General features: G+C 44.8%; 1 protein-coding gene and 1 long non-coding RNA gene across 3 annotated transcripts in view; both read left to right on the top strand.

Moving 5' to 3' along the window:
• LOC309326165 overlaps positions 1–14,871 on the top strand; it is a 60,881-nt gene that overhangs the window by 13,076 nt on the left and 32,934 nt on the right. Inside the window, exons 2-3 of one of the 2 annotated variants that reach the window (XR_014150213.1) lie at positions 4,352–4,476; positions 6,082–6,335. This is a non-coding gene — a long non-coding RNA (uncharacterized lncRNA). Of the gene's footprint in view, positions 1–4,351; positions 4,477–6,081; positions 6,336–14,871 lie in introns of those variants that run through there. The other variant, XR_014150212.1, reaches the window with a different exon arrangement.
• On the top strand, positions 11,424–13,964 carry OTUD1 (OTU deubiquitinase 1). The gene has a single exon (XM_081834658.1). It carries the CDS (start codon positions 11,528–11,530, stop codon positions 12,872–12,874), a length of 1,347 nt encoding a protein of 448 aa, XP_081690784.1. The 5' UTR covers positions 11,424–11,527; the 3' UTR covers positions 12,875–13,964.

Raw genomic sequence — 14,871 nt, 5'->3', positions numbered from 1 at the left:
TTAATATTAATGATTGCAGTGAAATTTATGAAGCATATTTCACACCAGAAACGAACCATTTTCCAGCAGCTACTGACTTTAGCTATTCATTGTTGGACAGAAAGTTTCTATAGACACCCGGACAGATAAACACAAATATAGTTACATTAAAATGCCATGCATGAATGTAAATATGTTTGTCTTGGTTTTTTTTTTACCTATGTACATCACTTAGCAATGTAAGTGTTATATGATTAAAGCATCCCAACCCTCAAAACTATTTGCTGGCCAGGAGAGTAGAGGGTGTGCCGTCTAATCCTTGGTGGAGTGGAATGTCTTCAAAGTATTATTATTCTCATTATAGGGATATTTTTCTAGCACTTATTAGGACATGTGCTTGCTAGAGGCCTCACTGTACTATTTCCATTTACTTGACTGATGGAAAAAATTATGCATTAGAAATGTTACCCAAAAGGAAGATAGTTTAGCAGAACAGTTAAGGGATGTTTACTTTAAAGTAAGTCCCAATTCATCCACTGGGGTCGGCCCCCAAGTACTTGTGTTCAGGACTGCAGCCTTACTGTGTAATCCAATACATGTCTACTCAGAAAAATGCCCTATTGCGTTCAATGGGGTCAGCTCTCAAGTAGACTAGGACAGGGGAAGCCATATGTTGTTGGACAGAATCGTAGAATTGTAGAGTTGGAAGGGACCACGAGGGTCATCTACTCCAACTGCCTGCGAGGCAAGCATCTTTTGCCCAACGTGGGGCTCAAACCCACAACCCTCATGTTCCACCAACTGAGCTAGCACTTCACCTGGTGTGACATGAGTCAGAGTCACTGACTTGGGTGGCTTTAAAAGAAGGATTGGACAAATTCATGGAGGATAAGGCTCTCAATCGCTACTAGTCATGATGGCTACACTCTGCCTCCACAGTCGGAGGTAGTAAATCTTCTAAATTCCAGTTGCTGGCAACTGTGAAAGGGGAGAGTGATCTGGTGCTCATGTCCTGCTTGCAGATTTCCTGCAAGTAGATCTGGTTGCCCATCATGAGATCAGGATGCTGAGCTAGATTTCAAAGTGGAACGTTAGCACAGGAATAGCAAGAGCGAACTGGAATTTGGAGAACACTTGTTATTTGTCGTAACTTACCATTTATTGAATGGTAAGGGACCATTAGGGACGTGGGTGGCGCTGTGGGTAAAACCTCAGCGCCTAGGGCTTGCCGATCGCATGGTCAGCGGTTCAAATCCCCGTGGCGGGGTGAGCTCCCGTCTTTCGGTCCCAGCTCCTGCCCACCTAGCAGTTCGAAAGCACCCCTAAGTGCAAGTAGATAAATAGGTACCGCTTTATAGCAGGAAGGTAAACGGTGTTTCCGTGTGCTGCGCTGGTGTCGGCTCGCCAGAGCAGCTTCATCACGCTGGCCACGTGACCCGGAAGTGTCTCTGGACAGTGCTGGCCCCCAGCCTCTTAAGTGAGATGGGCGCACAACCCTAGAGTCGGACACGACTGGCCTGTACGGGCAGGGGTACCTTTACCTTTACCTTTACTAGCAAGAGCGAACTGGAATTTGGAGAACACTTGGTATTTGCCGTAACTTACCATTTATTGAATCCCTGGGCCATATTTATAGCACCATACAGAGCGATTCCTAGTTTCTAAGAAGGATGAAAGCATTCCCTGCCCCCATTAATGGAACAGTATTTATGAGATATTAAACTGCTTTATCATAAATCAGATCACTGGTTAATCTCGCTCTGTGCTGCCTAATCTGATTGGCAATAGTGCTCACAATTGCAGACAGCGATGTTTCCCAGCCTGATACCTCTGAATTACAGCCTCTCCCAAAAGTTTTTGTTGCAGTGAAATTCTGTGTGTGTCTTCTCAAAACTAAGCCCCATTGAGATTGATGGGACTCGGACTCCCAGGAAACTGCAGTCCTCTACTCTCAGGTAAATAAGCCCTGTTGAAAGCAAAGAGGGGCTTACTTCTGAGTACATATGTATAGGATTGCACTGTTAACTATATGTGTGTGTGTGTGTGTGTGTGTGTGTGTGTGAGAAAGAGAGAGCGAGAGCGAGAGAGAGCGCGAGCGAGCGCACTATTAGCCAACGTTAATGCCTTTAAAGTTCTCCTGATGTGAATGGGGGTGTTTTAATCAGCGTACAGCTTTTCTACTGAAATCAGAGGAACTTTGAAAAAAGGTGGACATGGCAGCCTCATTGTATTCAAATTAAAATTCAGAAGGATATGTTATTGATTTTGGAATATTTAAGCGGCAACATGGATGATGTGCTGGAGCATGTTTGTAAGGTTACATAATTAAATATAATTTAGAATCGTTTTCCACTTGATGAATATTGATCAGTGGTATAATGTAATCTGGCAAACAGCCATAATGGAAAAGCTGTTGCAAAAACTGAAGGTGGCAAGGGGAGAGGAAAAAAAATATAATTTTTACACCATGTGGTGAGATTTTATTAAATATACAAATGAAACAACACACAGATGAGAAATACTTGCAGCATATATTGCAGTATGGCATAGATAAGCAGGCACCACTCATTAGCTCACTCCTATTATTACCCTCCTGTTTTTCTGATTTTCTGAATGACTCATTTTACCAGTTTACAGTAATTATCTCATTATTATGTACTGTAAAATAATACTTTGAGTAGTTTATTCCCCTAGTGACCCATTTTTTGTTAGGCACGTCATGTTTTATGATTTAAGTCCATACAATTTTGTGTGTACAATTTTGCAACAAGGAAATAAATAAATAATAATGGTTTCCATTAATTATGTAATAATTAAAATCTGATAATGGTTAATCATATTTGTGCCTGTTGTTACCTAGGAGACAAAACAATATGGTTAAACTGCCCTGGATATAATCATTATCATATATACTAATAGGAAGCCCAGTTCTTCGGATGCCAGTTCTTTTGTAGCCAGAACAGCACCATCCATATCCAAAAAGAGGCATCAGCATTAAATCATAGAATTGTAGAGTTGCAGGGGATCCTGAGGGAATCCTGCCCACAGCCATCCCTGGCTGGGCTCAAACCCCCAACCTTCTGGTTGCAATATACTGTGGCTCCAGGAGCTTGCTGCCCTTTGTGGAAGTGGGTATATCACAAAACAATATGTAACATTCCTTGCTGGTATGATAACTGCTGCTCGACATTCAATTGCTTGCAACACTGTGCAAGGTAGTTACAGAACACAGATGGCACATCTCTGTCCAAGCTGTTTATTTACAATATAAATTAGATAGGCTGGATAAACAAAAAGAACAACTGCTAAAGGAATAGGGTTGGCATAAGTCAGGATTCTTCAAGGGAGCAGGCAGAGTGAAGGAAAGTATAGCTCCCTCCTTCACTATTTGCAAATGTTCCACTTGTAGTCTTTGCCCATCTTATATTTAGTAAAGTAGCTGTTAGCGCAGCATTGCGGCTGACGTCATTGGAGACCAGTGTTTTGCCAGAGTTGTTTGCTCTGTTGTGCTTTTCCTCCTGTATAATCCAAATGCTCCTTGGAATGTGCCCAGCAATCAATGATTACTAAACCACCAGAAACTTTGAAGTGTGGGAGACATTTTTCTTTATTAGCAGAACCATGAGATTGTGCCTACGCACATAATATGCTTTCTTTCCCTGACTGCAGCAGAGAAGTAGACTTTTTGCATAAATGGCAGGGGTGGGGTGGAGAGGCAGGTGACATACATCAGAGAAACCGCTTTTCACAAAATCCATTATTTTCTGTGTCCCTTCTAGTGACTACAGCATGGATATTTTCATGCATGCTCATAGAAGATACAAAGGTGTATGTCAAGATGTAGAACAATTGCTCCATTTTTTTGGGGGAAGCATTTTGAATTGCTGTGATTAAGCTACCTCTACACTATGTTTTGCAGGATGCATTCAAGTGCATACTGGAACTTTAGCTTTGCACAAATAAAATGATACTTTGCTCTAGTGCAACACATCCACTTTTTCCGAATGGTGTTTTTTTTTTTTGTGGTTTAGAAAGGGATGTGAAAATGCATTGAACTGTATGGGACAATCGAGCGATTAATGGGAAGATGTGTAATACACACCCTACCAGCAAATCAGGATCAATGCAGGATGAGTGCTCATTGTCATACAGCCTCCCTGTAAACAACTCAAGAGTGAATGTTCCATATAAACTGGACCCCCACCTAGGCTTTGTGCAAGGGAATCAGGATGGATGATGGGTGAGCAGAGCCTGTGGACAAGCCCTCTAATGCTTACTGCCTTTTTTATCTTTTGTCGCTCTGTTGTTTTCATCTTTTATGGCTGCTTTATTGAATTTATTTATTTTGATCTTGTTTTATCCCATTTTTCAGACAACCATTAACTCTGAAAAGTGGCTGACATCAAGCGAGAGAGGCAGGCCCTGTTGTCAGTCTAGCTGCAAACTTGAAAAGACACACAAAGGAAGAGAAAGGAGACCAAAATGAAGCCATATGCTGTAAGTGGGTCTTATTTATCCAGCTGATCTTCCCTGGCTGCTGTTCTTGCTTCAATAACAAATGTTTGCTCAGGGTCCGTTGGCTGATGGACAGGACCAGAGTGTCCTTTTCCCTTTCTCCCGCAGTCCCCGGGCACCTTGTAATTGGAGATGAACCTTCTCCCTGGCAGGGAGATAGGAAGCCAGCTATTTATTTCTGATACCAAATTGTTGTTAAAATTGTTAAGTTGCTCTTTTTTTAAAAAAAAAAACTTGTGCTGTTAGCCATGTTGGGCTTATTGAGGAAATGCAGGATAGAAGTGGTTTTATTTATTTAATTCACCCCATTTCCACCCTTGCCCTGTTACTTTTAAATGTTACTGGAAGCCCAATCTAACTTACTTGTGCTTTAGAAATAAAAAGCACATCTTCTCGTAAAAGACCAGTTCATGATACTGACACACGCATATTACCACTGAGTATGTAACTTACATCATTTGTAGGAATGCTGATTCTAAGTATATGCATAGCATAGTTGCAGTGTCACAAAGAATGTCTGGCGAGCTGACAGGCAGTGACATTTCAATGGCATTGCTGGCAGTCACTGTGTCCCTTCATGAACGCTACGTTGCAGCGTGGGCTGAGTTGGTCAGAGATTTTATATGTTTAAGGCTATAGGTCTTATGGATTGCAAAGCCATAAGAATAAATGTAAATAAATTCAATGAATTGCGGAACCATACACAATTTATTTAAAATGTCCAGCTTCACATTTCTGACATGCTTTGGCTACTGTGTAAAAGCAGCAACTTCCGTATAGAATGTTTATATTTTGGTTTGTTCTGAGGCAATTCTTTGATCCAGCAGATTCATTCAGCTACCTAGTTGGCCTGTCCAGATGGTGGCTTTGAAGACCCTTGACAGTCAACATACAGTATGCAGGCCCCCAAATTTCCCTTTCGCATCCATACAAGAGACAGCACGTGAGCACAGGATCTATGGAGACCTGGCAATGCAACCAGCAATGATTGTACAGTGGTACCTCGGGTTAAGAACTTAATTTGTTCTGGAGGTCAGTTCTTAACCTGAAACTGTTCTTAACCTGAAGCACCACTTTAGCTAATGGGGCCTCCCGCTGCCGCTGCACCGCCAGAACACGATTTCTGTTCTCATCCTGAAGCAAAGTTCTTAACCCAAGGTACTATTTCCGGGTTAACGGAGTCTGTAACCTGAAGCATCTGTAACCTGAAGTGTCTGTAACCTGAGGTACCACCGTACTGCATTTGTACAAAAACAGGAGATTCCATTTTAAGGTCACTCACTTTTTTTACCTTCTTCACACCCCGTTTGAGTGTAAGGGAAGTCAACAGGGTCTGAATCCAGGTCAGCATTGTTCAGTACTTTGAACCCCAGTCCATAGCTGTCAACTTTTCCCTTTTCTTGCGAGGAATCCTATTCAGAATAAGGGAATCTCCCTTTAAAAAGGGGAACGCTGACAGCTATGCCCCAGCCCAAGATACACATGCTTAAATCCCCTCTTCTGCACAGCTGTGGAAAGGTGTAAAACCCCTGTCCTCTTCTGCATCTGGCCACCCTAACAGACTCTCGTACTCCATCCTTTACCAAGGAACCTGTTCATTGGATAATCTAATCTGCTGTCTAGCAGTTAGAGATTGGAGCAGAAATGCAGAGAGTGTTGGAATATTCTAAGGAGCCCCCAAACCGGATGCACAGGTAAATTGAAACTCCTAGCCATAGATAGCTTAGTTGGTAGAGCATGAGACACTTAATCTCAGGGTTGTGGGTTCGAGCTCCATGCTGGGCGAAAGATTCCTGCATTGTAGAGGGTTGGACTAGATCAGTGTTTCCCAACCTTGGGCCTCCAGCTGTTTTTGAAGTACAATTCCCATCATCCCTGACCACTGGTCTTGCTAGCTAGGGATGATGGGAGTTGTAGTCCAAAAACAGCTGGAGGCCCAAGGTTGGGAAACACTGGACTAGATGACCCTAATGGTACCTTTCAGCTCTACGAGTCTCTGATTCTATTCTTATGATTCCTGTTTTCATGCTTGTGAAATACTCAAAGTACGGTAAGTTTGTGAGTTTAGGTGTGTGCACTGTCCTCTGGGGAGGAAATGCATACTCTTTTTTTCTTTTTCTTGTAGTTACACAAGGTGTGAAAAACCCAAAATAATTATTGTTGTGCATTTCCTATTTTTAACATGTAAAAAAAGTAGCGTATGTCTGCCGTTTTAAAAAAAATCCAATGTTGCCTTCAGTTCGAGTGAGGTACTGTGATGTCATTGACGCTCATTCTGAAAGTATCGCTTTCCTAGAGATGCCAAGTCTGTCAGCTCAGTCAGGACAGTTGCTAAGAGACAGTGGAATGTCGAGGATCACTTTTACACTGAATCATTCAGATAGATATTCAAGGGGGAACATAATGTCACCGTATGCTTTCAATGAAGTCACATCAAGTACTACTTTGAATTCCTTAAATGTGACAAATGTGTTAATGTTTTCCAGTTTTAAAAGATTATACAGAAGCTTTAAAGAGTGGAATTTTTTTAAGCGTTACAAATTCCACACTCTTCCTTTGATTCACCCTCTTGCCTTTGCTCAAAGAAATGTAACCAAAGAACTTGGCTCCAAAGCTCATCCACAGCTGAAATTCCTCCTGATGTATTAGAACTAGAATGCCCTCAACTGCAGCGCAGGTGACTAAATTATTCCTTTTGAAATTGAGAATTATGTTAAGTAATTTAACTTCTACTCAAAGGTAGAATTTAGCTTATGAAATATTTGCTGTTAGCCAGTTATATAACACCTCTAAGTGGAGTGAATTACAGCCTTGCCATTCAGCCTCACAGTAGACCTGTGAGATAATAATTTATATTTGATTCTCATGCTCCTGTGTTTCTATTTCTGTCCTGTTACATCTGATGTGTGATAGAAATGGAGGGCTGCTGGACATAGCAAGTGACATAGATAGGAACGTGGCTGTATTAGTGCTCTGAGATACCCTTCATTCCCCTGCTTTAAACACAGGAGCTTACCTTATACCGAGTCAGGTCATAGGTACAGCTGGTTCAACATGGTCTTCAATGACTGGCAGCCTTTCTCCAGGATTTAAGACAGGGTTCTCTCCCAGAGACTGAACCTGCATGCAAAGCAGATGTTCTGCCATTGAGCTGCAGCCCCTCCCCATTTCCCAGTACCTCCCCCCTACCCCTCTCTCAGGCCACTGGGATCAGAGCACTGAAAGACTGAAGTGCTTGAGAAGAAGGTAACCTGGAAGAGTCAAACCAGGGTCAGGGTAGTCAGCACTGCCTGTCGCTGTGCACTGTCAGTTGACATCTCCTTGCCAAAGTGAAGGCTTTAAGATGGCAACAAATGCTTAGCATCTTTGGTTCCTCCTGGGTTAGAGGTGGGCAGCCTCCAGACTTGCGAAATCTGCTCTGTTTCCTTTCGTTAGGACCACCAGGTTCATAAATCTAAGGAATGTGGAACAGTAGGTAAGGAGGGGAGTGGCATCAATTACCTACTGTGCCCCTTAAGCTGTACAAATACAAATGTGAATCTTGAGTTACTTGTGATCCAAAGCAAAAGTCACAATGTGGTCAGAAGAATTGCACTAAGATCTGTTCAAATTAATAGTCTTATTTTACAAGTATGGCCACAGCTGTAACCAATGTGGCACTACAACTCCCATCAACCAGAGGGAGCATGGGCAATGGCCGGAGATAATGGGGCTTATAGTCCAGAAACATCTGAAGGGTGTTGGCTTCTCCTGCTAAGAGATAAGCTATTAGCACAAGGTGAGCAGCAGCAGAGATTTTTTTCTTCTTCATTCAGTTTTACTTGCTGTTGGAAAATTACTGGGAGTAAGAAAACCTTGCTGATCATCTGCAAATCACAAAACCACCTTCCACTAGAGCCTGATCTCCTTTCTCTTTGCCTTTGTCCCAGTACAGCAACAACTTGAACATCCAGTCTTAAGATCATTTTAGTGATAGGAGGCTGAACTTCTTTTTTTAACAAAAGCAACTTCAGGGTTGTTAATAATTGTAGAATTACCTACCACACCCATAATTCCAAATCCAGTTATTCAATAGACATTTGGTTGTTCAGTGGGTGTATAAAGACTGGGGATCTTGTTGCATAAGTCAGGGATTTAGGGTGCAATCCTGTGCATGCTTACATGAAATGGGAGTCTCATTGAATGCAGTGGGTCTCAATACTGAATAAATATGCATAGGTTTGCTCTGTAAAAGTGGAAGAGAAATTCTGCATTTCAGAATTCTGATCTATTATGTGTTGTTCTGATTCAGCTGCATTCTAGGACAACGGAAGATTTGTGAGACGACATGGGAAAACCATTGTAAACAGTAAAATGAATATAATTTTAAAACCTTAATTTTGAATATATATAATTTTATTATATAATGTAATTATATATAATTAAATATATATAATATTTAATCCTTAGTCTCTCCCTCACTAATGCATGACTTGTCTTTCAAGGAAGATGACTTTATGTCAATATCTGGTTCTAATTCAGCAGTTAAAGGGATTAAAATGTTTGCGCCAGCTCTTTCTGTGAACAAAAAATAATTGGTCAACTAGTTTATGTCAGAATAGAATCGGGTTGCACTCTGCATGGCACCTGTTTCTTATCACAAGTGATTTAGGTAAATGTCTATTAATATATTGGTGTGTTAAAAGCTGTAACTTGATTCATGAACACCACAGAGGCAGTTAAGGTAACTATGAATCACTAGAACGGAAACTTAAATATTCACATCAATATCATTCCACTGTTGTTGTCACTTAAGGAATGGTTCTTCAAGGACAGAGCTTGGTGACCAGTCTGTCAAGGCACCCTTTGTAGGCTTATTGTGCTGATAAGTACTATAATACTGGGTGCTACATGTAACCCTAAGAATCATTGGCTATTAATTCATATATGGATTAAGATATCGTGAGTGCCCTTTTCCCCATGGATTTCTTTTAATGGCAGGACTGGGAGGGACATTCATCTGAGGCTGGGGACCTCAAGCGTAGGGGTGGGAAATGTCAGAACAGCAATGGGTGGAGCTAAAACCTGAACTGGAGAGAGGCACGCCCTTTCTCTTTTCCCTGCTCTCTCGTAAGTATGGCTGGCTGTTACATAATCTCTCCTCCATGCAAAAACCACAGAGGCTTGAGGCTTGGGCATGCCTCCTGTTGTATAAGAGCTACAGCAGGGGTCAGCAAACTTTTTCAGCAGGGGGCCAGTCCACTGTCCCTCAGACCTTGTGGGGGGCCAGACTATATTTTGAAAAAATATATATGAATGAATTCCTATGCCTCACAAATAACCCAGAGATTCATTTTAATTAAAAGGGCACATTCTACTCATGTAAAAAACATGCTGATTCCCAGACCGTCTGCAGGCTGGATTGAGAAGGCGATTGAGCCAGAACCAGCCCCTGGGCATTAGTTTGCCTATCCATGAGCTAAAGGTTAGGTTTGGCATTGTGGGAAAAGAAGGTTCCTGTGCCTTTAGCAGCAGGCAGAAATTCAGCAGGTAAAGTCTTCTGTAGTATGGAAATACAACTATGGGGAAAGTTTCACCATGACTGTACTGTCTCATTATGTGTTATGTTATGCCCCACCCCATGGCCGCCATTTTGTGACTGGCAGCCAGAGGACCCTCTCAAAATTAGAGATATACCCACTGGTCCAAAAAGACTGGTGACTGCTGGCTTAGAAGCAAGTTTGTGTAGTGATTCGTTTTACCTATGACTACTACCAATCTGAAGACTTTGGGGCTTTGATATTATGCCCAAACTCAAAAGCTTGCTCACTGCTGTATTACATTTCAGTCAGTAGAGCTGTTAAGTAATTTCACGGTGCTTCCAAACAGATGCTTAATATTATTAATGGGTTGTTCAAATACTGCAAGCAAGTAATTAGAGGTGTTTTCTTTTTTAGCTTAATTTATTTTCAACAGAAATGATAAATCTGGCAGGGAATACGAGCTGGCATTTTGATGCCAATGTCATGCAGATGCTGTGAAAAAAATGCATAGATAAGGAGCACCCATCCCATGATAAAAATGAGGGACGATTCAAAACCATACATTTAAAGGACATTTCATGCACATTGCTCCCACCAAAGAATCCTGGGGGTTGTATTTTGTTAAGGGTGGTGGGCACTGTGGTTGTGTGTGGATGAGCCATGTGCACTGACTATGCATTGACTGAATGTTAATTAAGAGCCACTGTCTTAAATAGACCGCAATGCTATTTAATTCACTTATTTAAAAAATATGAAACGTGAAATGCTTATGCATTTCAAATATAAGCCACGCTTGCCAACGGGTACCACCAATTCCTAATAAAGATCTTTATTACTCGATTAGACTCCTAACATTTGAGTACAGCTAGGTACGCACTGAACCACGTCGACAGACTGACTGACCCAAGCAGAGGGTAAGACAGTCACGCATGCGCAAAAGGCTTTATTTTCATTTTTCAAATTGTCGTCCCACGGCGTCGCAGCGGCGGAGCCATAGAGCGCAGCGCCAAGCGACGCCCCCTCGCTCGCGCCTTGACGACGTGTGTCTTCCAACGTGCTGAAGGGAGGGAAGTAAACAAGGCCCGGCCTCCTCCCCCCTCCCCCCCCCCGCGCGAGTGAGCGACAAGGCCTCCCGTACCTTCCAGGAGGCTCTGGGCCTAGGCGAGAGAGAGAGAGAGAGAGGAGGAGGGAACCCGCCCGGAGCTGTGGCGCAGAAGGAATTCCCGCTCCGGCGCGGCCTGAGGGGGAAGGGAGTGGGGGCGGCTGCCTTGGGGCTCCGTCGCGGCCTCTGTGAGGAGCAAGGGCAGAGGGGCGGCAGTTGCAGGCCGGTGACGACAGGAGGGTGATGCCCGTGTTTATTTTTACTCTGGCGCCTCATCCTTTCTGGCTTCCTGCGAGGAGGAGGAGGGGCGGCGGCGGCGGCGGCGGGCCCCGTGGTCGCTCCCTGGCCCGGCCCCTGCGGCCTTCCCCGGGCTGCTGTTACGGCCGCCGCCGCCTATAAAGGGCCGAGGATGCAGCTCTACAGCACCATCGTCACTCACTACCCGGCGGCCACAGCCACAGCAGCGGCGAGCAGCGCAGCGAGCGGGCCGACGGGCGTCGTCTTCAAAGTCTCGCCTTCGCCGGAGCCCTCGGGACAAGGTGCGGTGGGAGTCGAGAGCGACTCGGTTGGAGGAGGCGGAGGAGGAGGAGTGACTTCGAGCGCCGTCGTCGGAGCGGGAGCAGCCGCCGCCATGCCCGCCTTCTCCTGCCTGGAGCTGCTGCCCCCGGCGGGGCCCGGGCAGAGGAAGCCGGCGCAGCACCAGCCGGCGCCGCAGGGCTACAGCCCCGGCGCGCAGATGATCCGCCGCAGGCCGTTGGAAAGGGTCGTGCCCATCCGGCTGGTGCCGCGCCCGGAGCCCGTCGTCGTGGCGGCCGAGCTGGGCCCGGCGGCGGCCGCGGCGCACGCCCACCAGTGGCTGCTGCTGGAAACCGGCGGCGGGGGCGATGCCAGCGCGGCCGTTGCCGCCGCCGCCCAGCCCGGCTTGCAGCAGGAGCCCAGCAACCACGGCCTCCGCTTCAGCGAGCATTGCCAGGCCATGCAGGCGGCGGCGGCTGCTGCGGCTGCTGCCGCCAGCGCCTACCCGGGCGTCGCCGTTGAGGCCCGTCCCGCCTGCCAGGCGCCCTCCGCCGCCGCCGGGGTCTTGGAGCATGGCGGTTGCCGGCGGGAGGCCGAGCTGGAGGCCGCCGCCGAGGAGGAGAGCCCCTACCAGGTGCGCCCGACGGAGCGCTGCGAGAAGCTGGCGCTTTACCTGGCCGAGGTGGAGAAGCAGGACAAGTACCTTCGGCACAAGGACCGCTTCCGCTTCCACATCATCCCCGACGGCAACTGCTTGTACCGCGCCGTCTGCAAGGCCGTCAACGGGGACCAGCGGCTTCACGGCGAGCTCCGCGAGCAGACGGTGCACTACATCGCCGACCACCTGGACCACTTCAGCCCCATCATCGAGGGCGATGTGGGCGAGTTCCTCATCAACGCCGCCCAGGACGGCGCCTGGGCCGGCTACCCGGAGTTGCTGGCCATGGGACAGATGCTGAATGTCAACATCCACCTCACCACCGGCGGTCGGCCCGAGAGCCCCACCGTCTCCACCATGGCCCATTACCTGGGGCCCGAGGACCCCAGCCGGCGCAGCATCTGGCTGAGCTGGCTTAGCAACGGGCATTACGACGCTGTGCTCGATCGCCAGTGCCCCAATCCGGAGTATGAGGAATGGTGCCGGCAGACTCAGGTGCAGCGCAGGAGGGACGAGGAGCTGGCCAAATCCATGGCCGTATCTCTGTCGAAGATGTACATTGAGCAGAATGCCTGCTCCTGAGATGGGCACAGCATCAGTTGCCTGCTGTCCTGGTGCCTTATCGTTCTCCATCCAGCATTCGTGCCCTAAGCTGAGCAAGAACGTGAAGGGGAACAAACCTAGACTGAGATTTGCAATGAGTGCTTTGTGTATATACCTTCAGATCTTGGTTATTTACCATTCTGTTCTTTTGTATATGTTTGTTCTATTTCCAGTACACTCTTTCTTTTCTATAAGGGTTGGTTTTTTTTCCTTTTTGCACAACATTTTAAAACCTGTTACCTCTGACTTATCGCCAAAAATAAGTTAGTAAGAGGTTTGTTAGGGTTTCTGTGCTAATATGGCTTATGGTTTAACAGTAGTTTTATGCTGCATTTTGAAACCTACATACATTCTAACAAAGGGGGGGGATGTGTGTTAGTTCACTGACTTCCCACTCTTCCTCATTAAATGAAAGCAAAGAACATTCAGCTGCCTAAAACAACAACATGCAGTTAACTTTTAAGTCTCAAGTTTTAAAGTGAATTGACCACTCTGCAGAGCAGGATTTCTTCAGACAATTGGAACAAGGCTTTTTCAAGAATGATACAGAGAGCAATTGTGACTCTTCTGTGTTCAGTTGTTGACTAGTGTAAGCTGGCTTTTCATTTTATTGCCTGGTTAGTGCCATCTTTTTTCTTTTTAGTATTATCTGGTTTAGAATGTTAAGACATGGTTAAATCGCTCCATAAGAATGGCCTTGATTTGTGGTCTTGTTCTTTTAATGAATTTACATGCTTGCTGCCTGCCTTCTGACAGTGCACCAGCAGGTTTATTTTATCACATTCTGTTCTTTAGACGTTTTCTCATAATTAATAATGGGTTTACTCTGGTATTATGTAAAAATGTATTTATACTAAGTTTGTATGTATGGTTTGCTGGGTCAAACATTCAAGGTTTTCAAGGTAAAAGCTACCCTCTTTAATTTCCAATTAAAATGAAATAGCTAGATATATTTATTCAGTAATGGAGTTTGTACTTTTTTATTGTGTGACTTGAATTTATACTGTATTTGTATAATAGGAATATTCTTAGCTATTCTGGAATAAATGTATAGTTTTGCTTGGATTTACATTTGGATTTATGTCAGTGAGTAACATTTGCAAATCAGGGTGGGGTGGAGTAAAAATGTGTGCCCTTTCAAAATTGGGATTGGTGGCTGGGCTGCACAAGAGGATAAGAAAGCCCTTTCCTCTCTGTGAAGAATGTCTCCCTTGCCACTAAGCTTGCTTCCCAAAAGGTTTGGAAGCAAGATCATCCTTTACTTACGGTCATTATGGTGCCATGGGAAGGGGTAGATGGGAGATAGAAGAGGGAGGGGGAGAAGCTAGAATTAGTTAATTTGTAGGATAATTGTCCAACTTCAAGCATTGAGAGCTGGCAGTGGTTTTATAATTTGGAAGAACTCCCACCTTTACAAATTTTCTGGCTGCAACTCCTTTAACAAATTTTAGATCTATAACATTTCATTGGTAGCTCATGAGCTGATCTTTCGTGAGCATTTGCTTAAATGAGGTCAGGAGATGTCACCAGGAAATTTTTCTTCTGGGGCTTTCATTCCCTTGCGCCTCTGAGCTGGTACCTTTTTTTTTTTCTTTTCTTTGCCCGTTGACACTTTCTGCACCATCTTTCCTTACCATATTTCATTTTGTTTCTCTTTGTTCTTGTGCTTCTTTCTTTGCATTTATGGTACATACAAATAATTGGGGGGGGGAACCCACCTCAAACTGAGCCCCATTTTAAGAGTATTAATTGTAATGTTAATACTTGGTCATATATTAGTATTGTATGTAAATTGACAAACGTTAATAAATGTTTTGTACTAGCCCTCTGAGGGGTGGCAGGAAATGGTCAGAAAGCTTCATCCTGCTTGTAACTGTCAGTTACGGTTCTCTGCTAGGTGTAGAGGCAGAACAGAGCATTGTTTAGAGGCCTGCCTATGTTTCTATACCAATGAAAGCTTTCCCTCCTCTGTTGAC

The sequence above is a fragment of the Podarcis erhardii genome (genome assembly GCF_964252035.2).
Source record: "Podarcis erhardii genome assembly, chromosome: 12".
NCBI lineage: Eukaryota > Metazoa > Chordata > Lepidosauria > Squamata > Lacertidae > Podarcis > Podarcis erhardii.
The sequence above is the reverse complement of the archived record's forward strand: the minus strand, read 5'-3'. Positions and strand labels throughout refer to the sequence as shown.